At 52.5% G+C, this 26,140-nt stretch overlaps 9 protein-coding genes across 9 annotated transcripts; 4 read left to right on the top strand and 5 right to left on the bottom strand.

Moving 5' to 3' along the window:
* Nucleotides 1-769: 769 nt before the first annotated feature.
* J4E85_011126 (uncharacterized protein) lies at nt 770-1,896 on the bottom strand (the record flags this gene model as incomplete). The annotated part of the gene is made up of 4 exons (XM_051475329.1): nt 770-899; nt 952-1,029; nt 1,083-1,490; nt 1,538-1,896. The coding sequence occupies 4 exons, from the start codon at nt 1,894-1,896 to the stop codon at nt 770-772; spliced, it is 975 nt and encodes a 324-aa protein (XP_051320903.1).
* Nucleotides 1,897-2,369: 473 nt separating this feature from the next.
* J4E85_011125 (uncharacterized protein) lies at nt 2,370-3,826 on the bottom strand (the record flags this gene model as incomplete). The annotated part of the gene is made up of 3 exons (XM_051475328.1): nt 2,370-2,511; nt 2,591-3,182; nt 3,235-3,826. 3 exons carry the CDS (start codon nt 3,824-3,826, stop codon nt 2,370-2,372), a joined length of 1,326 nt encoding a protein of 441 aa, XP_051320902.1.
* A 714-nt stretch (nt 3,827-4,540) lies between these two features.
* Nucleotides 4,541-5,596, top strand: J4E85_011124 (uncharacterized protein; the record flags this gene model as incomplete). Its single annotated transcript, XM_051475327.1, has 3 exons — nt 4,541-4,549; nt 4,684-4,821; nt 4,883-5,596. The coding sequence occupies 3 exons, from the start codon at nt 4,541-4,543 to the stop codon at nt 5,594-5,596; spliced, it is 861 nt and encodes a 286-aa protein (XP_051320901.1).
* A 5,496-nt stretch (nt 5,597-11,092) lies between these two features.
* On the top strand, nt 11,093-11,498 carry J4E85_011123 (uncharacterized protein; the record flags this gene model as incomplete). Its single annotated transcript, XM_051475326.1, has 3 exons — nt 11,093-11,118; nt 11,181-11,263; nt 11,317-11,498. 3 exons carry the CDS (start codon nt 11,093-11,095, stop codon nt 11,496-11,498), a joined length of 291 nt encoding a protein of 96 aa, XP_051320900.1.
* A 2,252-nt stretch (nt 11,499-13,750) lies between these two features.
* Nucleotides 13,751-14,773, bottom strand: J4E85_011122 (uncharacterized protein; the record flags this gene model as incomplete). The annotated part of the gene is made up of 2 exons (XM_051475325.1): nt 13,751-13,758; nt 13,801-14,773. The coding sequence occupies 2 exons, from the start codon at nt 14,771-14,773 to the stop codon at nt 13,751-13,753; spliced, it is 981 nt and encodes a 326-aa protein (XP_051320899.1).
* Nucleotides 14,774-18,448: 3,675 nt separating this feature from the next.
* Nucleotides 18,449-19,252, top strand: J4E85_011121 (uncharacterized protein; the record flags this gene model as incomplete). Its single annotated transcript, XM_051475324.1, has 1 exon — nt 18,449-19,252. One exon carries the CDS (start codon nt 18,449-18,451, stop codon nt 19,250-19,252), a length of 804 nt encoding a protein of 267 aa, XP_051320898.1.
* A 417-nt stretch (nt 19,253-19,669) lies between these two features.
* J4E85_011120 (uncharacterized protein) lies at nt 19,670-20,518 on the top strand (the record flags this gene model as incomplete). The annotated part of the gene is given in 2 exon segments (XM_051475323.1): nt 19,670-20,030; nt 20,049-20,518. 2 exon segments carry the CDS (start codon nt 19,670-19,672, stop codon nt 20,516-20,518), a joined length of 831 nt encoding a protein of 276 aa, XP_051320897.1.
* Nucleotides 20,519-20,820: 302 nt separating this feature from the next.
* Nucleotides 20,821-22,014, bottom strand: J4E85_011119 (uncharacterized protein; the record flags this gene model as incomplete). The annotated part of the gene is made up of 1 exon (XM_051475322.1): nt 20,821-22,014. The coding sequence occupies one exon, from the start codon at nt 22,012-22,014 to the stop codon at nt 20,821-20,823; it is 1,194 nt and encodes a 397-aa protein (XP_051320896.1).
* A 519-nt stretch (nt 22,015-22,533) lies between these two features.
* Nucleotides 22,534-25,515, bottom strand: J4E85_011118 (uncharacterized protein; the record flags this gene model as incomplete). The annotated part of the gene is made up of 1 exon (XM_051475321.1): nt 22,534-25,515. The coding sequence occupies one exon, from the start codon at nt 25,513-25,515 to the stop codon at nt 22,534-22,536; it is 2,982 nt and encodes a 993-aa protein (XP_051320895.1).
* Between the last annotated feature and the right edge of the window lie 625 nt (nt 25,516-26,140).

The raw sequence follows: 26,140 nt of genomic DNA, 5'->3' as shown, positions 1-26,140 counted from the left end.
TAGTCCCATATCATAGTCGCACTTTGCATAGCTGATTTCGAATAGGAACGTCATGGGTAGCTGGCGGTGTGGAGATGACAGTACCACGCACGAAGTGTCATCGCTGTACAGCCAACCTCGGAGGAAGTTGTGAACATCTTAAGTCTGTGGCGATGGCTCTGCAGGCAAAGTCGGGTTCCGCAGTGACGTGTTGAAGCTACGAAGGTCATCGACGACTGATGCCTGGTCGACAAAGGATGATTGACTTCGGCCCATCAAAGATGTTGCCGTGTCTATCGGTGACTCCCAACGAGTCGCTGAGGGCGAAGCTTCTTAGCCAAGGAAATGGTAGGAGTTGCGAAGGAAAAGGCGAGGGGGTAACGCGACATTCAATGAAGCTGGGGCTCGGGGCTTTCTCGGCCGCGCTAGCACCCGAAAAGGAAGACTTCCGCGGCGAACTCTCAACACATCATCCTACCATAAACGCATGTTCAGTCAATGTCTTCGCTTCAACAAGGTCTTGTCAAAATAGATCGACTTCCGCTCTTGAGACTGAAGGAGTACAGATTTTCTAGCATAGTTTACGGAGGTTGTCGTCCTATCATCACCAACGCATGCTTGATCGAGTAGTTCATCTTGACAATATCTGCATTGATACAGCGCTGGATGGGGGTATCTATCGCTACCGAACCTCCTACGAAACGCCCAACTCCTAGCCAAGAGACACGATGTTATGATAGTCTACCAATGCGATCGGTGAAAGCATGATCGCGTCTCTTTCCAAGTCCTACTAAACCGCTAAGTATTCCGCGACCTTCTCCTCGCTTGGTATCCATAGCGCAAGCTCTCTGTCTGAAAGACTCAAGGAGTCGTATTCGCTGGTGTGAACTTTATCGATGTCTTCAAAGTCGATGATGTAGCTAAGGTGCAAATGTTAGATATCAGGCAATTACCGGTAAAAGCGTTACGTACCACCTGGACTCGTCCTTATCCCACATGATGTTGCGCAGAGCACAGTCCATAGGAACAACTCCAATCTTCACCACGGCGCTGCATCACGAAGTTAGTAAAATACCTGAGATATCAAGGAATATGACACTCACAGCCATGCTGCCCTGAAAGCCTCGCGGATCAGATCGCGCTCATCGCGCGGTGCTTTGCAGAAAGAGTCCAGGCCCAAAGGTTTTCCGGGCAGCCTGGTCATGAGCAGAAAGACACAATAGCCTCCTACGATGGCCTTTCGATGCAGGCCACGCCGTAATGGGTCCACCGCTACACCTATGAGACAAGGCGCATGCCGACACCCATTTGCCCCTAAGGTAATGAGGGCTTCCATCTCATTTGCGGTTGCGCCATTGCAGTGCGTGGTTATGGGCTTGGTGGAAACTTCAAGATGATGTTCGTGGATTTTAAGCATCTTGCGGTCGGCGTTGGGATGCGATTGTAGATATTCCAGATCATCGTCGACCAGTGCCTCATACTCCTGTATTGCCATTTGATTGGCGCTGATCCTGCCACTGTTAATTCGAAATCTAAGCGACGAGTATAGAAGACTTACTGAAACTTGATCTTGACTATGCACTCGCCAACGTCTTTCCATGGCTCATCGAGGCAAACACATGTGTAGACCTGGCGCGCTTCGCAAGGACTAAAGTCCTCCTGGAACTCGAGTAGCGATAGTGGTTTCAAGATCTTCCATCGCGTTTTATCGGCAAGGCGGAAGATCCTATTGACGAAGGGATTGTTGCGCAACGACAAGGACAGCCTAGACGGCTTGTGGGGCTTTGCGGGAATGTCAACCCAGTCCTCGGAATCTTCAGCGGACGAGGCGCTGTCGCGTGAACTCGCATCGCGATCTTCAGCAGACGAAATGCTGTCGCGCGAGCTTGCATCATGATCGGTGGATATAGAAGACATCTTGCAGCAAGATTGGAACGAGTTGAGGCGCACCGCGTGTAGTTGTGCGAGGGCGTGGGCATTGGCGTTGATCGATACCAAACACTGCCCAGGTGGGGTCGGTCACACGAGCCAGCCATGTGCGGGCTAGCGCACACTAACTCTTAGGCTAGTCCAGCCCGTTCACTCCTTGGGGCCAAGATACAAAGATGCGGATCGACGCCGCAAGAGGCTAACACACGGAAACCTCAATATCACATGTTTATGTAAATGCACACAAGGCCTGCGACGATCCGTCCTCCAGTAATATGTGTGTCATGAAGCCTAGACAACCTTGGAAATAGCAGAGTTCAAGGCCATTCAATGTGATCCTCCCAGAAGCTACAAAAGTTCAACACCAACTCGACGTCTCACCCACGGTGGTCCATCACACACGATGGTTTCCAGCAGATGTCCTCCTCCCCTTTCGTATTATAAATCCATGGCCAGCCTTTTTACATACTCTTGTCGTCTTCCCAGTCGTTTTCCTTCTCCTCTGCATTGTTATCCTCACCCTCGTCTTCGCTACGCTTCTCACTTCCAGCCCATCGAAGATTAATAATAGTTCGGGTTCCGCTTTGCATTTCTTTCGGGCTGCTGGCGTCCACGCAGTGGCAGTGTGCCCAAAGGCGGTGTTCCGACAGGAGCGCTCAAGTCCCCGGAATATCCGTTAGACCTGACGGCACTGACAGACCGAAGGCCTCTTGAGACGTTCAGGCTATTAGAAGTGGGTACTGCGGGGATGACCTTTTGATGAGACTTCTTCATTCTTGCTTCACCGTCTTGTTCGTCCTTAACACCGGAGCGCTTCAACTTCCTGGCTGCCGGTTTACTCCTTTTTTGTTTTGGTAACAGGTCTTGGCGCAGAAACGAAGCTCGAGCCCATGGCGTTATACTTGAACCGCGTGTACTCCGGTGTCCAGCGATGACGGCATTGGGGAAACTTTTCTCTATGCTTCGTTCGAAGAACCACTCATTGGGGTCTGGAATGTCATCTCGATTGAGTTTCCAGGTTTCCTCGTCCTCGCCCGCGACTAGGTGTAGCAAATAAAGAAAACCGAAGGATGTGCCGAAGGTTTGCGTGTCGTTCTTTCCAATCGTCGACGTGGTCAGGGTAGAATCTGTATCATAGAATATTTCGGAATAGAACAGAGCCATTTGACTTGGGTCGACGACCGACCGTTCAATCTTGAGAAACACTGTTTGGTTGTATGTGGATACAAAACCGTACTTGACGTCGAACGCTCGCATGTCTCTAGATGGCTGTCCTTCAATTAAACGTTAGTACAATTTAGATCATTTTGGATTCCCATAGCTTACCCAGGAGGTTGCAAAACGATTTGGCTTTGTGTGACCAAGGCTCCTTGATCATGCTTTTGATATCGCAAGCGGTGCATGATTTGAACTCGCCCACAATGCGCACTCTCTTGTTGCCTTTGAGATCGGCAACCTCGATAACAAGATCCGGTTCGTGGCCTTTGGGGCGTAGATCCTTATGATAGCCTTTTGCGCTCGAGTATTGGAAGTTGGTTGGTAGTAATGGCGTGGCCATACCATGTTCTTGATTTTGGAGCTCATGTAAGGTTTCATGAACAGGTGCCACAAGATTATCCTTCACTCGTCCGTCCAGATCGATTTCAGCAGCAACTTTAAGCGATTCTGGCTGTGCAGAGTGGCGTTTTTTGTTCGGGCCCGCGGAGTATGCATCGAACACGGGCGTTATGGCTTTCTTGAATCTTGCCAGTTCGGGCTTGATGTCCCATTTCTCTAAACGACCTATGTGGTTATAGCGCAGTGCGGTCGTTGTTGTGCCTTCGGAGACCTTATTTGCTGTATTGAGGGCTGGAAGACGGGCACTGATAGTTTCCCACAGTGTCAGGTTTGACGTCGAAGAAAGCATATCGGAGGCCATCCCTATAGGTACGGAGAGTTGGAAAGCTTCAGCGCGGTAATAAGTGTATTTGGAGGAGTATCGCGACGTGGGAAACAAATTGTGTTGGTTGAGAGCGAGCGGCCAGCGATTGCCTCCTAGGTCACACTCAAGACCCACTCGCCCCGGTGTCTGCCTATTCCCGCTCTTACGCTCACGAGTTCTTTCATCATTGTCCGTGCGTGCTTTCTCCCTTCGAATCGAACGTGACCATCATACGTAAAACAGAGAGCTTGAACGTTGATCTTGGGGTTGGCGACAAACACTATCACTTCCGCGTTAACAGTGTGTTGGACCAACAAGACTACGTACACCCTCTCAATATGACTTGTCGCGATCCCCAGATTTTCATCTCCTTCGGCGTCCAGTCTCATGCTACGAAGCTCGGCTGTCTTACGATCAATCGCTGCATGCGAGCGTGCAGTTCATATGTCGGGCGGTATTGAAAGTATCAAAGGCCCGTCGCATCAGGTTATCTAAATATCCCTCTTCACCTTGCGCTCCTCCTTTCGCCCTGCGTGCCCGACCCGCGTTCACTTTTTCCGCAACCTTTCCAACCCGGGGCGACAGCAGGGGTATCTCTGCTTGGCGCGTTCACTTCCACAATAAAATGGCGTTCCAGCAATCTCTTTCGTTGTCCTTTCTCTTGCGACTAGAATAAAAAATATTGCTGCTTAGAAAACCCCATCAGTCAGCATGGCGCTGGTACGTTGACCCCTCGTTCGCCATTAGTCCACTCAATGCTAACAGGTTATGTAGAGCAAGTACGGGTTCAGAATCCGAAAACCGGTATGTAGGCGGCTTCATCAGCTTTGAAGATGTACTGATCGACGACATAGTCCTTGTTGCCGAATGCGAAAGCTGCGGCTGGATCTTCAAAGGGCAGTAAGGAGAAGAGCACACCCGGTGCGCGACCTGCACACGGGGCGCCACGCAGTCGTAACGGTCAGACGAAGAATCGTCCACTGCCTAAGAAAGTGAGTACCATGTGTCAAGGACATGAGCATTACCGGTAGCATGGAGCTGATGTAAATGCAGGCAGCGCCGTCCGTGGTGCCGAAGGGAAAGAAGACCGCTGGCTTCCGGACTAATGGCCAGCTTCGTATCGACCCGACTTCTCTGAAGTCGCGAGTAACTCTCGATGATCTTGCTGAGGGTACGCAAGCCGCGCCCATCTGCATCGACGACGACGGTGATGATGACATCGGGATCGCCCAACATCAAAAGAGCTCGGTTTCGGTCAACAAGGACGCAAAGAGTCAACAGAGTCTCGTAAGAGCGTTTACGCCTCTCTCCATGATCGATCAAAATCGCGAAACCGACGTTCCGTCTCTTCCCACATCTACACCCGAAGGCGCCGAGCTGAATGAAGACGTGCCTTCCGGCGCTTCGCGCGGCAGCAGCCCCATCGAGATTACCAGCGAAGATGACGAGCAAGCCTCGGACACGGAGCCTTCTTCCCCCATCGATGGGTATAAGTCTCCGCGGAGAAAGTGCTTGGTCAAAACAGGGCGCTACAGGGCTTTTCGCACGGGTCTGTACACGTTGTTCGCGATTACGAAACCGAAGGCGCGACAGATACCGTTCGACAAAGTCCTCAGAGTCATCAACAACAACCTTTCAGTCGAAAAGCAGTTCTCTCCTCTGGAAGCAAAGCAGGTCCTCAAATATATGAGGGAGAAATTGTTCGACTCGCTGTGCGCCGATCGGGTAGTGGACGTGAACCTGGAGGGGATCAAGTTGTATGCGTAAAGGGGATGAAAGGTTTGCCGGAGCAGGGGCGTCGGCTCTATCTTTGAAGCTTTGCATAAGACAAGTTGAGTGCGCCTTCACTTGGAGTCGATTGGATGGTCGGGGCGTCTCAGAAATAGTGTTTAATGTACCATTGCGCGATGGCATAACCACGCCGAAACTTAATACGAATGCGCCATGACGATGAATGTTGCTTCCCGGTTATCTTGCAAGAGACTACCGCCCTCTTGCGCTGAGCTGGAGCCACGGTCCGACCTGAACAGCTCATCTTGAAAAGACTTTCTCACTCCGCATGAAGTCCAGCCATATTCTTATGGAACAGCACATAGCTTGGCCGCAGTCACACTCCACCCCTTCCCGTGTGTATAGTGACGGTGTGTACGTTGGAATATGCGTCGTCTCGTCTGTCGGGCATCCATCGAGGGGTGGGTGGTTATGAAATGGGCGCGGTGTCGGTGGCTAATCGAGCTCAGCTGCGTCGCGATCTAAAAGAGCGTAACCCTGTCGTTGTCAGCGTGGCGAAGTGGGAGATCCAGACAGTGACCTGCCTCGTGCCGTCAGAATAGGATATGACTAGATATCCGATAGCTACTCCAACAGCCGCCATGACAGGGGAGACTAAACATGCGCGTCTGTAATTATGCATATAGAATGCGCAACATCATCCACGTCCAGCCTGCGACGGCGTTCCATCAAGGCGCGATGAGGTCCAGCGTTCCAGACTTCTCAGCACACAGGGCCAATCCTGCGGTTCCGCATCCCTTGGAAGCTCCAGTGGCTCTCCTCATCATCCCCAGCCGCCGTAGTGTGTAGTCGTGCTTGTTTCGGATGCGCGTGCGGGCATGCGCTACGGTATGTCGGGCTTGAGGTCAAAGTCGTGAATTGCAGTGGCTGGCGTCTGGTTTATCTTGAGCATTACCGATGCGGAGAGATCTAGTATGAGGGACGCGCAGATTACATCGGGATCCAGAGTGATGTACTAGTTGCGGTCAGTGGTGGTGCATTGGAGGTATCTTGTACGTTCTTACACTGGTGGTGGTCATGTCGATGATGCCCACGAGGGTGCCGGCACGGCTGCACAGAACGACGACCGTTTCATACCGGCTTCGGCCTGGGTAATGCACCTGTTGGATCAATCGCGACGAGTTGAAGCTTTCGCAGGGCGGCGACGTTGAGAGTGGTGTGGAACAACGGCTTCATGATGCATCGGATGAGAGTGCCCAGGTGGTGAGCAAGGGGCAAGTGACGTCGCGCGATTGGCCCCATTTATCGCTTATCGCGCTGTCACGTGAATCCTGTGCCCATCACCGGCAACGATCATGGCTGACTTTCAGGCAATCTTATCCGGGCAGAAGCTGTGTCATCTCGTTTCGGAGTATATTAATGTATGATCGAGCGCACTAAAATGAGGAACATACCTACACCATGTCTTCTGAAAGTTGTGCAATGGTCCCCACTCATGCGAGATAAAGACGACCGAATCGTGATATGGATTTAGGGCTGTAGAAATACGGTCGCTCCATCACACGAAAGTAACAGCATGCAGCAAGCTATGAGCATATTGAAATGTGTAGGTTCATCCTGGACTAAAGCTCTACGCCACCGATGGTACCTATGTTGGCCGCTGAGCCATTTGCGGTGTGACCGATGCTGGAAAGGATGCACAAGAGTACAACGTCCAGAACTAACTTTTGGCCGTACGTAATCACAGCATGAGGTGTCTAACAAGTCCTCGTAATGTGTCTACTCAGCTTCTCCATCCAAACTCGTCATGCTTTGACGAACAAAACCAAGTACGAGCAGACATTCGATTTGAAGGAAATAAGTAGAGGCTAGTCGCGTTTGGTATATCGAGTAAGGTTTGCGCATGTCTGGCTACACGATCATTCCAGTAAATGAGAGCTTGTTCGATGACAGAATTGCAGGAATGAGTCGAGAGTTCCGCGGGAGTCGTCAAGCTGCATTGGAGTTTCGGATGGGTGGCTCATTAATATGAAGTAGACGCCGTAACAATTGCTAATCGATGTTCGAATGGCTACACTTCCTATAGTGTGATATTGTTCGGTAGATTTAGACTGAACGTAAACATGGTTGACGGCTATCGCGCAGCAGGCATGGAGCTGCTGATTGATGGAGAACCTGATGTTGCATTTATGTTCGGTAAGTTGTCGTTCATGACGAAAGCGCAATACTTGCTGCAAAGCCATAAAGACGACAAAGTAGAGTAAGAAGGCCTGCTCAAACTACCTCGTGCGTGCCGAGTCTCGCCACTTCCTGACCTTCCGTCTACGCCTAAGTGATGAGCCCGAAGTCGCGCTGTAGATGCATTCTTGGAGACTATGGCCGAGCTGAGCGTGGCGCAATGCACCCTTATACCGGAGGGCCTCGTCCACGTTTCGGAAAGCGGTGGCCGGGCTTCAGCGTGATATGCCCAGAAGCGGAAGGGTAATCCAACCTGCATTCGACCTCCGAGCGATGGCCAGCACCATGCGACAGCCCAAGTCGCAGCTACAACCGCAAGTCCTCCAAGATTCCTCTGATGTTTGTCCTTGCACCCGTCACATTCGAGCGTCGCATTCGATATCGCAACCTGTCTAGCTTTGCGTCATCACGGAGACAAGCCTGGTTATTCGCAGAGGGTGGAGACATGGTGGTGTTCGTGGTTTGCGGTCGCATCGCCTTCGATAGCGTTTCATGCGAAAGAGAGAGGATGAGGAGAGCTGAGAGCTTCGCCAAACAGCATGATCAGTATATGACTTCGGAGAGAGACGGCGCGGTAACTTACCAGCCAAGCAAGGTGCCATCTCCTTGAGTCAGGCCTTTCCCGAGGCGTTGCGCATCCTGTGTCCGCGCTCGGGCAAAGTCCGCTTCATGCTGTTGGAGTACGACCGTGTCAGCTTTCTTGGTGTGGTGTAGTCTCTTCAGTTGGGATGTCTAGACGCAGCGACAAATGCGAGCTGCGCTTCAGGACGGCTCATGCACTCGTTCGCGTTTCGGAAAGTAGATGCGGGGCGTGGGCTTGAGGTGGACCGGCCGGTTGACGTCGATGCTTGATGAGAGGCGTAGATTCCACAGGAGAGCGGAATGCCAGCGAAGAGCCAACGGGTTGCATCTGGAAGTCAGCGCTCGTTCGTATGGCGACTCCCTTTCGTCGGCAGGGCGTTGTGCAGTTGTCCAACGCAGCCTGTGGTGCGCCAAATGCGCTTTCGTCGCTCTGGTATAGCGGGTCCGAGTGCTGAACGTGTGAAGACCTGGCGATGAGCCCGAGGAGCCAGTTCTCGTTACATGAAGCTTACAGTAGATTCTACTACAGCCCCGGTCGGAGTCCTCGCTGGTGCTGTTATTCTGATATTGGGGATCATTGTGAGTATAAATCGGTGCCGCCAGATGCAGCGCAGCGCTGACTCCTGCGTAAACTATTGTGCGCGCAGATGTGGATGCACGGTTCGCTCTATTGCAACGGGCGCGCAAGAGCAGGGTACCCGCCGCCTCGAGCTGGTTCAGCCCTGCGCGTCCCAATTTGCGCAAAGAAGGGTGATGAGGTACGCATTGATGACAGTGATAATAGGACAATGCGAGAACACAGATCAGAGTCCGATGAGCGCGGTTCCAGTGATGTGGTTGGAGAAGTTGTGGTGAGCATCTCCAGGTCGAATCTCCGGAGATGACGTCAGAACTTGCGGGCTTGGCATCTCCCTATTGGCTGTGCGGATCTGACTACGGCAACACCACTTCCGTCTCGTCTTCTTTCGGGAGCCTTTCAATCATGCATCATCTGCACGCGTTTCGCAAGTGTCCAGCAACTGCCAGTCTGATGAGGAGAGATCCTGCTTTTGGATATCGGGCACTGCCGCGATTCAGTCGCTGACGTTCCTGCGCCCCTTCTGGAAACCGCGAAAATAAACTCCGTGTCGGCCAGTCTACTCACCATCGGGACTCATGAAATCGGCGAACGCTCTTCAGCGGCGGTGACTCAACCATCGGAGCCTAACACTAATGTTGCTGGTTTTTGGACCGATTGGTTAGTTCCGGGATAGCTCCTTTTTCGCTTGGCTATCAGCCGGCCTGGGGATGAAGAGGTTTACCAGTACTGCGGACACTATACACATTCACCCGGTGATCGATATGGAATACCCGCGTTGTGCTGTTGGTACATCATGTGCATAGCTGCTAGCCAGTAAGTCCCATATCACAGGCCTCCACAGATCACAGTTAAGACCATGCTGCAGTGGCTGACTGTATCAGCAGATCTGCTATGCTCGTACACCCAACAAAGTCACTGGATTCACTCCCAGTGGCCGACGAATGTAGTTACACAACACATATATTAATTCACGTCCAGTCCAGGCGACTTTTACTCCCTCGCGTCGGAAGCCTCTTACTACGCACGCCACTACAAACTCTGCGAACTGTTTGCAATTAACGTATGTAAATCATGATAGCACCGACGATGGCGAATCTGGCCTTGTCCGTTGATGGCTTCGGTTGGCATAGAGTAACCGCCTTTTCATCCCGTTCCGCGACCACGTCAAGTCGAATTTCTGACCGACACTCTTGAACTTAGGTCAAGGGTCAGACCAGTCTCATCTCGCGCCGTCCTTCCAATTCTCTTGTCTTGGTGCTGCGACACGGGCGCGTCAGCTATTCTCTAATTCTTGATAGGTATTCGCTGCAAGCTTCCAGTCGACTGCAACATGAGTGATCCATCCGCTGATGGGTTTGGTATACGTACTTCACATGTGCTTGAATCGGGGGCTTGATACATCTGCTGAAGGTTTGGTGACAACCTACAACAGTGAAAGATTGAAATTGTACTTGGCGCTGAGGGGCTCGGCAGATATTCGACAACCGCTCCTTCATTACTTTGTCAACCCCAAAGATACTACACGAGCGGTCTTTCCCAGCACGCCGTTATCATACAAGCTGCACCGACGTCACTTCACACATACCACTGCAATACGCAGACCACTCTGGGCCATGCCTGCCGCATTGGGTAGTAAAAGATCACTACTTCTGGAGATGCGAGAAATCAAGCGAGAAACCGTACATAGCAATGAAGCCTACGGTGAATATTCTGGAAGCTCCAATCTTTCGACCGCAAGCAGTCAGACCAATAGTCTCGGTCGACGCTACGCATTCGATTGGTCACAAAGCGTGAGCATAGGTATGCGCTACCCAACGCCATCTTCATATCAGGCTAACGCGACAAAAGGGCGACTCATGGATACGGCCTTTCGCGACAGGGAAATCGATCTCGAGAGCTTCAGCCGCCTGGTTGTAGAGGTCAAGCAATCCTCGAAAGTCATGTCATCGAGGGACGACATCAGTAGCAACGGGCCAGAAGTGCAAGTTCCCTGCACCCCATCATCCTTCGTTCAAGTTCTCTGCACCCCAGATCTAGCGTCCACCTGCTCTTCCAAGTCTCTGGACGGAAAAGTGCAAGTACGCTGTACACCTTTATTCGTGGACTATTGTATGAGCAAAGGTACACGAGGTATGGCGAAGATCCCGACATCAGAACAGTAAGTATCAGCAGGCTTTGAACAGGGTTTGGTGAATATGTCACAGCTTACACCGTTAGTAGACCCACTAGCTACTACGAGTGGGATTACGTCGGCACCCGTGAAAAGCAATACGCGACATTTTCGTTTGTCGAAGATCCAAGGGGTGCGTCTTTCATCGATACCACTACGAACGTGCCGTTCCTAACAGTTTAATAGTAGTCGACGCCCCGTCCGAAGCCCTGGCGATGGATGAGCAGCTATTCTCGCTCTATGCAGTCCACTGCGATGGGGTACCAACATCCACCGGTTTCGTATCACCCCTCCCAAAGGAAAACCACGAGGAAGTCGATGAATTCCACGACGATACGCTTTCGGACGAAGACTTCCTGGGTCTTTAATACTTCACTGTGTGTCTCGTTCCACATACTACGGGCAGGAAGCATCCCCACTCAATCGCATATCAAGGCAGTTGCTTGAGCTGCCGACTCGCATCCTGATTCGCACTTTCGTCGTTGCACAATGTAGACAGTACTTGCTTTTGCCCACAAATAGGGCAGTTTGTCGATCGCAATGCTGCTGCTGGCGTCCTGGTGTTAGTTGGAAACGAGGCAACATCAATGAAGTGCTTCCACACACACTTCAAGAAATCCAGGTGGTTGTTATTCCAAGGGCATGAAGTCATCAAGATCAGTGGTTGCGAAGCACGGGAAGCCAACAGTAACCAGAGATACTTACTTTAGCTATTTTAGCCCGTTCATTCGCATGAGAGCCTGACATTGAGTGACGTGACGCCTTCCCCAATGGGCCCGATATGTGGCGGACCTGCTTTGACATGGGCCACATAACTTCGCAAACTTCAGAGCGTTGAACGGAATGTACTTTGTAAACATGGTCACATACGCTTTCATTGCGAACCCCCGCATCGATTATTACCTAATGTTCGATCAACTACATAACACATATCCTAAAGAGCAGTCACCCTAGCAGCATGTGTCCACGAACAAGGGCACATCTCGTCGTTAATGAATGGCGCAACATCAAGTCTACAGATTACCCATCTCGAGAGACAAGCGATCGTTTGTATATCCCTATCGAGTTGCATCGATATCACCACCACGCAACATAGTCAATGCAAATTATGCCGAAGATGAAAAAAAAACATTGGGTACTAAATTCATATGGTCCCTTCGGACCTGCTATCTAAGTAATGCGCGTGTGGATACAATTTGGTGTCTGCTAGAGCTCAGAACAGCCAATTACATGCGTAACACCGGTGGAATGCCCAGAGTTGCGCGTCATGTCTACTCGGTTGGTGGGATATCTACCGTGATAGTGCTGCTAGACGGCGCGGTGTTCATTGTCGAAACCCGCAATTGGCGCATTTCGTTGGTTCATATGGGGATTTTGGGCTGAGATCTACGATAACAGGTAGTGGACGGCCGGCCCGCTCATGGGAGGAAGGATACAGCCGGAGCTTCAGCGGTACTTTTCCTCCGGACTTCGACGACTTGTCTTCCTTACCTTCCAGGGATGGTCCGCTGTATTCTGGCAGCGCACGAGTCATTTTCCCAATGTTCTGGTCAAACTCCTGGAACTCCCGAACTTTAACAACGCATTCTGCGCGAATTGTTTTCAGCTTTTCGATATCTAGGAGTATGTCTTCGTAAGCAGTTACGCTTTTCTTTATGTCGTCAACGCTTCCCAGGGAGGTACTGTCGGCCGAAGCTGCATCTAAAGCATTCACTCCAGACCCTAAATGCTCCTTGGCGGTGAGTAGCTCAGCCTTTTTTCCTGCAGTTTCTTCGTCAGATTCCCGGATCTTGGCAGCTAGAGCAAGATATTGGTGGCGGCGATTATCGCAGGCGGCGAAAAGGACATCTTTCAAATGTGCATCTCCAGCAGTGGTATCCCATTGAGATATAGGCGTGGTGGCGAATCCATTAGCTGGAGATTCGGGGCGATATTCTGGATCCATCGAGATGTTGTTGTATGCGTGGATGGGGAATGTTGACTTGTTGGTGGAGGAGAATAAGAGATTACTAGTGCAATTTATAGCGTTGATAATACGGGAAGTGCGTTGTGAAGTGGTCGGACGGAATTACACATTGAGCGAGATTGTATGGTCACATTGGCCATGTACATCAACACTACGTTGTTTCTCGATTGACACTCACTTTCGGCCTACACAGAAGAACTTACATTGTGGCTGCATGTCGAATGCAAAAACTCACCCAGACACCCTCATCTAGATGCCGAGAGAAAGGCGTTGTAGGCGGAGGGCTGTGGTATAAACCACCTCCGGCTTTGGCGCTCGCAATATCTTTAATTTGTCTTGGAGTCCTCCGGGGCTGGTCGCTCAAGCGATTTGGAATCGCGCCGCTGAACCGTACGCTCGTCGTGGGCTTTCAGGTATCTTCTCTAAGAAGGTCAAAACGTTAGCTCTTATCCTTGAGGTTGACATTAAATTTTTCTGGTCTGAGATCATGCAAGCGGTAGGGGATGACATCGGTGGAGTAGATTCCTAGCCTTTAATGACGATAATAAAGGCGAAATTAGCCTGGGGTTCAAACTCAATTTAGGAATATCCTGCATTACATTACGACACAGGCTGAAGTGCCAACCCAGTCGCGCGCTTTTGTTCACTTTGGAGTTACGTAACTAAGCACAGTAGATGTGGATCCTGATGCAGATCAGGCCAACCGCTCTGATATGCTCGCAGGATGCCGGCGTTGCGTTCTTTGACGTGATTGATCATGCGCTCGATGGCATCAGTAGCGTGCTCTTCCAGGCGCTCCTCGTGGGCGGCGTGTGCCTCGTCCCGAATCTCATGCAGACGCTTCAGCCAGTACATCCATCGCCACGGCGTAAATCCAATTGGCGAACGCATTCCTAGCTCAGATGCGACGAAATTTTGGCCACCGTGGCTAAGCGTGCTTGGGCAGTCGTTCCAAAAAGCGTCGGATAACTGGATGAGGCAGTAGTTGGCCTCTTTGATCCATGCACAAGCAGCTGGCAGTAAATCCGCGACAGTGAGGCTGCGGATGTCACGAGATAGATCTTCCTCGTCTGGCGTCTCTGGGCTGCAAAGGGCTCGTGTCTCCTCAAATGTGGATCGAAACAGGACGAGAGCGATCTGACAGATCTTATGGTTGGCCACGCGGGTTGACGCCAGCTTGGCCAAGAAGGAGGCCAAGTTGAGGCGATGAACACCGGACATGGGCGCGCAATTGGTGACCCAGAAATCCGTCATGTCCGTGGCCAGGAAGGGCAGGTCATTCCACAGCGTGCCTTGCACTGTTCGTGCGATATCGATGCCGTAGTTTCCTGACACAGGCCTAGTTAGGGGACCAAGTCCCTGGATGCGGACGATATCCAGGACCAGGCGGTCTTGGTCCGCGCTTTCGTGAGACGCCAGCCGACCAAGCTGATAGTAGATGTGCCATATAGAATGTAGGTAGCCTTCAAGAGAATCGACTCCGTCGCCCACAGCACAATACCGGTCGCTGATGATCCAGGTTCGGTTGGTAAAGGCTCCGAGGCGAAGCTGCTCGATCTCCCCGCGGGCGATGCATTCACGGACGTTCTGCCGGTCATGGGTGCTGTCGTCTAACTTTGTGATGTCCGATGGGCCCTTGGGAAACGGGCTTAGCAGTGCATCGCGGAAGGTTTCCATGCTAGGAGGGCTGTAGCGTGACTGGATACGGCAAAGACATGCAGTAGAGAGTTTGAAAGGATAAGCGAAGAAGAAGGCAGGCAGACATGTAGTCCACGTCGATTTTTGTGTTGTCCTCTCATATAGGGCTAGGAGTACTGACGTGTCAAGTCACAAGAGTCATTTGTGAACCCTCTCCTGTAGGTAATGCTACGGCACAGTTGTAGACGCGCAGGGTTTGCGGAGTAAGCTACCCAATGTGACCTTGTAAGTCGCGAGTTGGAGCCGGAATGGTGCCGAAGCTAGCTCAAGCTGGGATGTCTCCTCTTCATGTGGCAGTGCGCAGCGAGCAAATTGCTAATGATTCGTGGAATGGCTGGAGGAGCGACGATTCTGTTGCGGGGGTTGTGCAATTAAGGTTTCGTGCACAATGAGGCTGGGGTGTGGGTAGCCAACCAAGCGGGGATCGTCCGGCACGGCACGGCACGCCAGGGCACAGTCACGCGGCCAGGCTCTGTGGCGGTAGCACTGGCATCCTCTCCAAAGCTGCGAGCAACTAGGGGCGCAGTTGTTGATAAAGCGCCGCTGTTCTGCAGCTCGCATGCGCAAGGACCACAAACCTCGCCTAGGAGAGGATGCGCAGGCGGTGACGATGCACCAGCGGATTCAGCCGCTGTTCTTCGAGGGTTTGAATTCCAACCGCAAGATCAAACAAAGTAACCCCCATTTTGGTGTGGCGGGAGAGTTTCTGCGGCACAAGGCAATCCACCTCCACCCATATGCAGCTTGTATCCTCCGCGGCCTTCACGGTTGGCTGGTGTGGAGCGGGGGGCTTTTCGACGTCGCCTGCGGGCAGAGTAATGCGGATGATAGATCGTTCGAGGGGTAGCGATTGATGAGCGTGTGCACGGGGGACGATGCGCGACCTCGGAGGCGGTACGAGCAAGTGAGAATGGAGTGGTTGCTGAGACGATGTTAATGAAGAATGCCGAGTGATGTCTAGGCAAGCCTTCCGACCCACAACGCTCTCCACGGCATGCAGAAGACACAGTCTGATCGCTCTCCACCTATCAACATGTGTCGTCAAGCTCAGCCTGTTCAGCGCAGTGACAAAATGTATGTATGCCTCTGACCCTGAACATGATCAGGCCGCGTGGTGAGACGCGCCGACATGCATTGTAAGTCTTAAGATACGCGATGCCGTCATTGAGCGCGTTGAACGTCTGCAGTTGCTTTTGGAGGGCTCCTTCAGACTGCAGCAGAGTACTGCTTGCCGAGACAGCTTGTGGCCGGTATCATGTTCGCGATAGGACGTCGGTTGGCGTGGGATGACTGTCGGGTGCATGCCTGGTGTCATTATGGCGTCTAAGTTGGTGGCCAGGTCGCAAGCCCGCTCGAAGGCTTTTATACGTCGGCGTTGCTTCTCCGAACGAGAAAGATTGAAGCCCTGTTCATTAGCAGATGATGGGTGACATTACACGTCACTTGTCGACACGTATCGACGCGTCGATGGGCCTCTTCGGAGATGTGCGGGCAAGAATCGATATCATTAGAGTTGGCACCAAAAGATATTTGCACGACAAAGAGCAGCATGCTTCGGATGCAACGACATTGCGAGCTCAAAGAGCTGATCTGAGGTATCACCGTATTTTACATGATGGCGCGCGGGTACCTTCCTGCGGCAACGTCGGAGCTTCGGTGAGCCGATATCCGACCCCACATGAGCGCCAAGCTATCCAGTCCCCATGCGGACTGCATCGATCTCGTCAGTCTGTACGAACCAGCCGCGACCTCAGCCACCCCTCTACAACCGCATCCTTGTGTGACCGAGTTTCTCCCGATCGCCGATGACATGCCAGGGCTGAATGTCGCTATGCACAACCCAGCCCTTGCCAAACTCGCCCAAGGCTTCGACCTTCTCGTCTGCCCACCATCTCGGTTCCGGGAACATTCTCCCCCACAAATTGATCAGCCAGTAATAATCAGGCAATATCCACCAAGGGTAGTCATATTGCCGGCCCAGCGCGCGGAGAAATCGTAACGGAATCCCTGGTGGAGTCTTGTCCATCCCTTTGATGTTCGAAATCTTGCCATAGTATCGGTCTACGCAGGCAGGCGGGATGCGCGACGGAGCATACGGCTGCAGGTACATTCGCAAGGTCCAGGGGCATGCCTCCTGCAGTGCCGCAAGAGTAGTGTCTTGTGACCCCGCTGACTTTCCCAAGGCAGCGCTCCAGGCTCTGGAGGCGTCGTTGGTCAACGCCCGCAACAGAGTCCTCTTTCCGACACAGGTATCCGCCAACAGCGCTCTTGCTTTTTTATATGTCGGGTCTCGCGCAAGGACAGAGTGCAGTGTACCGCCTGCCTGCCCATATTTTTCCCTTCTTGATTTGGGGTCCTCCCAATACGACTCGAAGCGCTCGAAAGCCTCTCGCATGAGCTCCCATACCCGCAGGCCTGTCTCTGCGTCCGGCAGTCCGCGTGCCTGCCACATCCGCTCGTTCCACGAGCGGTTTGCTTCTCGCCAGTACTTACGTACCTGCACCAGCGGAGGAACCCATCGGTCGTCAAGAGGCTCCGGCATGCTCAGCAGAGTGTAGGCGTTCTTTGCGATGGGTGCTATCGCGGGCTGTGCAGCAGTCAAGCAGGAGTAAAGACGCCAGCCGATGCAGCCGATGCAGCCGACGCCGCCGACCACAGCTGCTGCTGCTGCCACCTTCCGCCCGTGGCGTTTGACCACATTTCTTATCCGCCTTCCCAGCTTATGTCTGCGCCGCTCGTCCGAAGGCCTCGCGCCCGATACACTGCGTGTGGCTTCGTGAATATCTCGAGAGGGCAAGGTTGGCTCGCTTCTCGTGCGGCGGCGGTATTTGGAGGATGGCCGAGCAGCTGGAGCATTTGCGCGGTGTACGATGCTGTCCAAGCAGAAGCGCTCCACTGGAATGGAGAAGTCAGTACTCGTTTGATCCGAGATTATACGGGGGTATGGAGCCAGACGCACCGTTGCTGAGCCTCATGAATCGTCGCGTTTCGCTCATCACCTTGCCAGCCTCATCTCGCGTGACAACTGTCACCCAGGCTCTACTCGACGTTTGATGCGCCATCTCAAAAGATTGCTCGATAGATGTCTTCCGACTCGACAAGTTCAGAAGCTCGCTCCTCACGCCAATATAACAACGGTCGATGGTTGCCAAAGTTCGCGTGGGGTTGAGAGAGCAAACAAACCTCGGAACGTTACACAAAGAAAAGCTTTATGCCGACACCCCAAAAACCAAAGCTCTTTTATCTTCCTCCTTCCCTTTGTTCCATCACGTTTCGACCTTCCTCGATCTCGACTGCCCGAACAAGTGCAGCCGCTCCAATCAAGTACAGCCAACGCGTCCCACGAAACATCGATCATGGACACAGGTCTACGCCCACGCGAGAGTCACACGTAAATAGAGACGACTACGACTCGGGAATGGGGGCTAATAGATACACAGGGCGAGGGGCAAGACGCCAAACTTTTCGCGACGTCGCTCGACCGGATGGTGCAGCAGGGTCCTCGTCTTGCTCGTCTGCCTCTTGGGCGTGGTCCTTGCGGTCCTTGCACAGCCCATCTGGTCAATAGGCAAGCCGTCTTGTACTTGCCCTCTCATCGCATGCCCCGACGTATCTCTCCCTAGCGATGAATGCACCGATCCTGCAAGTTTCACAATGCTCAATATACGGAGCAGCCACATCCCGCCTATGACAGTCCGATTGTCCATTGAGCTGCGCTCAGATGGTCCAGCCTTTGGTGCCAAAGCTATCGACAGGCGTCTTGGACTTATCAACTCCCGCGCTTTGTCACTACACGACCTGATTCTCCACCACACCGCACAGTTTCATCGCCTCCAGACTACAACCGCCACTGCTATGTCTGATACTTGCTCCAAGATATGCCGCCCATACCGCTCATGGAAGTTCTGGAAGAACCACAACACGTCCACCTTCCTATCGCCTGACGTGCATAACACCCGTCAAGATCAGGTCGTGTTGGATCATCTCCAAAAGACCGTCCGCGACGCTGCACGGATCTACCACGACAATGTCGCCTCTAGTCTCGCTTCCGGTATTCAACCCCTCAACGATTCACTCGGCAACGCAATCTTCGAAGCGTACGAAGCTTGGACAAAACCACTGCCGTCGGAAGTGTGCCACGAGATTTTTGCAGCATCCTGTGATGCTACCGACTACTACAAAGAGAAACCTCAGATGACTTGGATGAATAAGCTTTTTGAAGCTCTGAAGGGACAGCAAGACGTACTGAGCATGTCGAAGCACGATCTAGATCATTACTTGACAGCGGTCGACCCCCGGGCATGGACCACCACTCTTCCGGCGCACACCAAAGATATGGATGCAGAGGACAAGAAGCAATGGATATGGAAGGTCGGCAAGCAGGTTCGTCAAGGCGTCAGTATTGGGTCTGCCGACATGAAGCCCCATGTCGATAATGGCAACGACGTTCTGCCATGAGGCCTGATACACGTGCCCATGCGACCGACTTGAGACCCTTTCAAGTCTCCGGGACTAGCGTGTCCTCGGTTCTTGCTTGTCGAATGTCGAAGGATGGGTGTATGGCGGCATGTGACTTGCCATGGGCAATGTCTGTCTCATGTCGTCGAGCATTACTGTACGTATCTCAAACATGACACACAATGGAAGCTGTTGTCCGATATATCTCATCATTGTCGGACACATGTCGCAGTCATCCAGCACCACGGTCTTCGACTCATTCATGCTTCCAGCATGTGACAGGGCCTTCGACGTGACGTGAACAAAGGACAGCAAACCAGCTTGAGCAAGCGCAAGCTCGACATATAACAAGGCTCGATGCCTTCCCACTTACACTTCGACGTTTCCTGATATCGAAAAATCGCCAAGTCTTCGAACATGGAAGCGTACATGGCATGGACGTCCGACAATTTACGACGAGAAATCAACAGGCGCAAGCTGAAACCTACACCAATGCCTACTAAGAAGGTCGATCGAGCGATTCTCTTGCTCGCTCACGATGAGCGAAAAGCCCAGGTGGGGGCGAGTGGGTTGGTTGGAGCGGAAGAGGAGGAAGACAATGCGGACGAAGATGACGATGATTTCGTCGATGCAAGTGAAGATGCTGAAACGAATCATCAAAAAGAGGATGAAGTGGAGGCGGCAATACACCCAGCTAAAGGCGGAGAAGCAAGCATTGATGACACGGAGCAAGACGCTGCTTCAACGTCATCCCCGCAGCCAAGTTATGGCGAAAAGCGTAAGCAACCACAGACAGAATTGGAAGACCGCACCACCAAACGTCAGCACTACAACGACCCGCCTGCAAATGTACTACTCAATCCAGCATCACCGTCTCCACCAAAATCATCATCGCCGTCACCCTCTCCACCAGAGTCATCGCCGCCATCACCGTCCCGCCAGCAGCAAGACGCCGTCATCGCGCTAGACCAAGAGAACTGGACCGCTCGCGCCGAACGTGCCTTGGGCCCTGTTGATCGCTCTTTCACCAACCTCAATGCCTGGATAAACGATGTCGTTGGCTTAGGCAACCCTGCACCTAAGGACCCGACCCCAGGCCAGATTGTTAGTGAGGTGGTTGAAGAATTCGGACGCTGGGTGGGGCAGTGGGGTCGTGGGATGGATGCGAGAATAGGGCTGGTGGGTAGAGAGGTCGAGGACATGGCTGATCACGAGGATGAGGAAGTTGACGGAGACGGAGGACCTGGCAATGGCAATGAGCTATGAGGCTGGGCGGAAGACGGAGGGATGTTCTTGGGACAATGGTATGTATGAGAACTATGCTACCATGGTCCATCCCTAATTTTGCGCGAGCGTACGTTTGCATACAAGATTGACATCAAGTCCAGTTTTCGATCTTTCATACCATCTACTGCGCTATCCAATACATATACCCAAGGTCGCCTCCATCCTTCGAGCAATACATCATCTCCCAACCTATCCCAGACGCTCAATTCCACTTCACACCAGCAACCGCATCTTCTCACTCTGACCTCCCCATTCCCATCTCTTCCACCACCATGGCGACATCAAGTGAAGATGAATTCATCCTCAATGTTCTTCTCTTTGCCTTTCTCCCTCTGTCTCTGCTCACGCTTCTGATGCTTCGGCTTATCCGCCCCAGCCATCATCTCCAGCGCCTTCTCTAAGACCTCAACCCGGAGCAGTAACTCACGTACATCCTCGGCGTTCTGAAGACCGGATCGACGCACACTCTCCATCTGCGCAGCGAGCGTAGGATCGTTGGGAAGAAGAGACGCTGGTGCTCCGTCGAGGACCCGGAGTTCGGGCTGAATGTAGCGCGTACGTGGTGACTTTCGGGTAGGGGTGGCGGCGGTACGTGGACGGATTGGGGGCGAGATGCCGGCTCTTTCGGTTGATGGGATCGGATGCGACGAAGATTCTCCCATCTCCGGGCTTCGTACTCGGCTCACAGTCTTGCTGGCTGGTTTCTTGGCGGCGGACTGCTTACCGGGTTTTGTCGTAGGAGTTGGAGGTCGGGAGGATGGAGCAGCTGGTGGGCTACCCTTCCTGCCATCATTCGAAGGCGGAGGGAAAGATTTCTGGAGTGCGTTGCTGATGGCTTGGTTTGTCGGCTTCTTGCCTTTGGTTGAGGAAGATGCGACGGTGGTGGGCTTCGCAACCTTTGAAGGCGTGGTAGCAAGGGCTTCTCGGATTGCGTTCGGTTTAGCGGCATGAGCAGTATCATCGACAACAGCTTTGAGCCGGTCGGAGACGGTGCCATATCGGGATGGGGTTGGACTTGGGAACTGGACTCGTTTGCGCGATGAAGGCTGAGGTGTGGCCTCGTCTTCATCTCCAGAATCAAGTACAACGGGGCGCTTGGAGGCGAGGCGTCTAGTACTGACAGATTCGTTGGGCTTGACGGTGTCCTTCTCTGGCTTTGGCGTAGAACGCTTCATGATTCCCTTGGGTTTTGGCGTATCCACGGCTTCGAAGGCTAGTTCGTCGTCGCTGCTGGTTTCGCTGATGACGGAGATACTTGTTGATGGTTTGCGTCTCTTCGGCTCGATTGTCGCCTTCTTCTTGTTGCCAGGAGAAGACGGCATGAAGCTAGATGAGCTTGATGCTGCGAAGGGCTTCTTGGAACTTGATGGTGTTGGCTTCTTGGTAGGGGTCTTGTAGTCGTTCTTTTGGTCGACATGCTTTGCGCAACGGTTTGGGGTTGTGTCCATCGCCTTTGACGAGCCGATATCCTCCATGCCAGCAACCCGCGTTGCATGGTTGCCGCATGGTGTTCCGTTCTTGCAAGTTCCACGGCAATGGTGAGTAGCCATGAGGGTCGCTCAGAGGAGGTGGACGTTGCAGTTCAATGAGGAAACGTCGAAACGTAGGTGTGCTGGAGCGGGCCTGTTTATATAGCACCTCATGAGCATTACAAAAAGAGAACGTATGCGTGCGACGTCGCTCTTCCGGTGTGTTCACGAAGGGACCACAAGGAGATAGGCATGACAGGACTGCGTGCAACACCGACTTCTCATGGATATGCCTCGCGTCATGGTCGCACTCATGCATCTCGGTCTGGACTTATTAAGGTGCAATGATGCAATGAAGTCTGTGCTAGGTCTACGAGGATTATCCGCAAGGCATGAGCTACTCACGTGATATCAAGAACTTTTGGGGGCTGAATCGCATTTCGTCGTGTGGCGAAAGGAATACTTGACATTCTATACACTACTCGTAGCTATGATAAGGGCTTGCTACAGCTATCGCTCAATCTATCACGTGTCGACAGTGCTCTCAAGGCTCAGCTCCCCCATCAAATTGTCGCTGTTCCACTCCCTCCCCGCTTGCAAATTCTCTATCGCTCTCTTCACCAATACCAGATCACTCCGCCCATGAAGCATGGAGAGATACTTCCGCATACCCTCAAGACCCTTGAAAAGACGTGCAGAGTCTTCTTGGTGAACACTCTCTGCTGCTGCTCGCACAGCGTTCTGAGCTTGCAACGTGAAGAGATCAGTAGCAAGGTCCAGCGCGGAAGGAAGATCTCGCCCAAGGACGCCTGCACGAAGCGCAGATGGAAGGGTATGTCCCAAAGCATCAACAGGGAGTGCGAGCGAAGTATCTTCCGCAGGGCAAATAGGGGCATGATTTGTGAGGAGCTGGATATACTCGGCTTGCGACTCGACGAGTTCAAGATCCCACTCGATGGCTATATCGATCCGCTTGGGCATGAATTGCAACCGCGTTTCTCTCAAGGTATTGCGGCGTCTTTCACAGTGAAGCTCATGTGCCAGGTGCCGTCGATCAGATTCGGCAAAGAGAGCGTCAGCTTCCGCCATTACCCCGGAGATTGCTTCCCACGGGCGAAGCCATGAGCCATCATCTTCACAGAACTGCTCCGCTGGCGCTACATCAACTAAGGAGATCCTGTTGCGACCACGTTGGACTGCTGCGTTGACCAGAAACTTCGTGTTGACGGTCCGTTCGTGGGCTAGCTGGGCTTCTAGGTCTCCGATGATGTGAAGTTCAATCTGGCTCTCAACACGACGAGCATCTTCGATCTGGACGAGTAGGAAATCGATCTCTTCGACGCTACTCTGACTAGATTCGGGGCGGGTGAAAGCTACTTGCTGCCCGAGAAGCTCAAACCGCTCGAGCACAGCCATATGATGTTGTTCCATGATTCGGACAACTTCTGGGGAGAGAGACTGAGCACCAGTGGACTGAGCAAGCTGATCTTTTGGCGCATCCAAAGTCATAACATTCGATTCCTCAACAAGGCTGTCGCCCCTTGCCAACTGACTATGAATCTGCTCCACCATTGTTAAGATCTTGTCGGATACCTCACTTCGAGCCAGTCCTGATGCTTGCTCAGTGGCATCTTCCGAGGTTGGTATGCAATGAGTTTCGAGTCTCTCCACTGTCTTTTCGATCGTGCTAAGGGTCTGGTAGAGGGTGCGTTCATCTGCCGGCGGATCTCCAAGAGCCGAGCCAGGGTTTAGCTGGCCGTAGATACCCTGTATCATGGTCATCATGGTACTTGGATTGACCCCTAGACTAGATACGGCGGGCAGAGATCTGTCGTGGATGTCTTGCAGTTGTTGTGTCGAGGTTTCCTGACCTTTCTGAACCAGCCTCAGTTCTTGTGCCAACATGGACGAGTTGGACAAAAGGCCGGCTTGAATTTGGCTTCCTTGATGCTGAATGGTTGCCTCGACTCTTTGCAGCTCACCCCGTAGTCCTTTTAGGCGAGATCTTACATCCATGAACTGAACGTTCTGACGCTTCTGGTTCTTTCGTAACCGCGACTGGATATGGCCAATTGCCGCCTTGATCGAAGTGTTGAGTTTGTTGGTCTGCGCCATGCGTATATCCGATTGGTTCTGGGACTGGGTCGAGATGTGTGCATACAGACTGGTGAGATTCTGGTTATCTGGCACGACCTGATCACGTAACCATGCACAGTTCTCTCGAACCTGCGTGCTGATCTGGGATTGGAAGTCGCGTATCTGGCCATGGATCTCGGTGGTTGCCGTTTCGACTTTAGTCTCCAATTTTGATGCAGCGCGCGTGACTGAGTCGTCTGTCTTTTGGAACAGCCAGCCACCGGTAGACTGAAGCTGCATCTGCAAATTACTAACATGGCTGTGAATGTCTTCGACGGCTTCCAAGCTGGTCATTCGACGTTTCTTTCTCGGTTCCACCTCGTGAGTGTCATGTCTTGCTCGTCGCAGGCCTACAGGTGATACCGTTGGCTCTCGGTTGATGACGTTGACATGTTCAGCTTCTTGCCGACTGGGTTGGCCAGTAACATTAACGTCGCATGACTGCATAGGGTCAGCTCTTTTGACTGACTGCGCCTTCGTTCGTCGAGTATTGTAGTCGTCAATTCCAATGGGAGGATCAGCATCGGATGTCTGTGAAGGCCTAGACAGCATCGAATCACAGTGTTCTTCGGTAATCGGATGGTCGGTCGACTTGGCGCTACCTTTCGGTGATCTGACCCGCTCCTCCATGGAAGACCAGGCAGACGAAGAACGGGCGAATTTTGGCTGCTTCGTAACGTGGGAAGGACCTGACGTCGCCTGGATCGGAATTGACTTGCTTTGCGCGTCTCTTCCATGTGGTAAGTCATCGTCTATTGTTGGAAACGCACCAGGAACGGGTAGAGATGCGGTGACCGACGAATGTGGACCCTTTTGGTTGACCATTTCTGGACATTCGGGGCATTTCGATCCGGCCCGCTCTGGGTTGATAGTGACAGTGGCGGACGATGGCTTGGTCACCGAACATTTCGAAGTGTTGGCTTGTGTGGGTGTGTTCCGCGTTTGGATTTTACGAGAGCTCGATTGGCGTTGTTCTTGCTGAGCAATCTTGTACGGATGAACTGTTTCGTTGGACCGCGCGTTGATCTCAGGAGCAGTAGCAATATATGATGTTGGCGTGCGAACAGAGGGGCGAAGTATACTCTTAGGCAGACATGATGATCCAGCCACTGCGGTATGAATGTCTTCGAGAGCCGATCGCGTTTGGGGTGATTGACGCTTGGTGTTTTCTTTGTCGTTATCATGCTGCCGAACTTTGATCCCTGATATGATCCGATGAAGTTCGGGCCACGGTCGAAGATCGTCCACAGTGTACATGAGCTGGCGAATGTAGTTTGAGTCGGATTGATAGATCTGGTCCAGCGTTTGGTTCTTGTAGGGACCGAATGGGATAACGCAGTCCTTAGGACGTAATTGTCGTGTGCTCTCCATCGCTGGTCAGGAGAAGTGAACCTTGTACGCGAACATGCAAAGCGCGTACATCTAGAAGATTTGTAGGACTTGAAAAAGGCTGTACAAACCTGCGTCATCCTCGCAGGAAACGAATGTATCTGATATGAGTCGAGGCCCAAGCGCGCACTGTCTCACCACAGCACACAACCTTCACATATGCACGCATATCGCCACGTGACTCGTCTTTCTTCTGTTGCGTGAACAGATCCATCGCAGCCGATTTATGCGCGATGTCTCAGATTTGCTGCGCAGCGACGCAAATTTCCTGATCACCCGCTTCCTGTTGACGGTATGACAAAGATCATGGTTCGCAAGACGGTCCGGCAGACCATGTCCCAGCTTTGATCACGCACCCCATCACAAACCTCGTCCACAAAAGCGTTTCCACGGATTCCAGGTCGCAGCGAAATCGGCTTCATGTCTTGCGCCAGCTGTTCCACGAGATGGCTCTTCATGAGTTGCGTCCATGGAGTGCCTTCCTCCGTCGCCGAAGCCCGTCCAGCTCTTCTTGCATCTGGAGCTGCCCATCTTCGTACAGCCTTCACCACCTTATCTCAACATCCTCTATCTGCTTCCATAATCATTCAATCCGCAAATACTACCA

The sequence above is a fragment of the Alternaria conjuncta genome, assembly GCF_024043145.1.
Source record: "Alternaria conjuncta strain BMP 0040 chromosome Unknown scaffold_30, whole genome shotgun sequence".
Lineage (NCBI taxonomy): Eukaryota > Fungi > Ascomycota > Dothideomycetes > Pleosporales > Pleosporaceae > Alternaria > Alternaria conjuncta.
The sequence above is the reverse complement of the archived record's forward strand: the minus strand, read 5'-3'. Positions and strand labels throughout refer to the sequence as shown.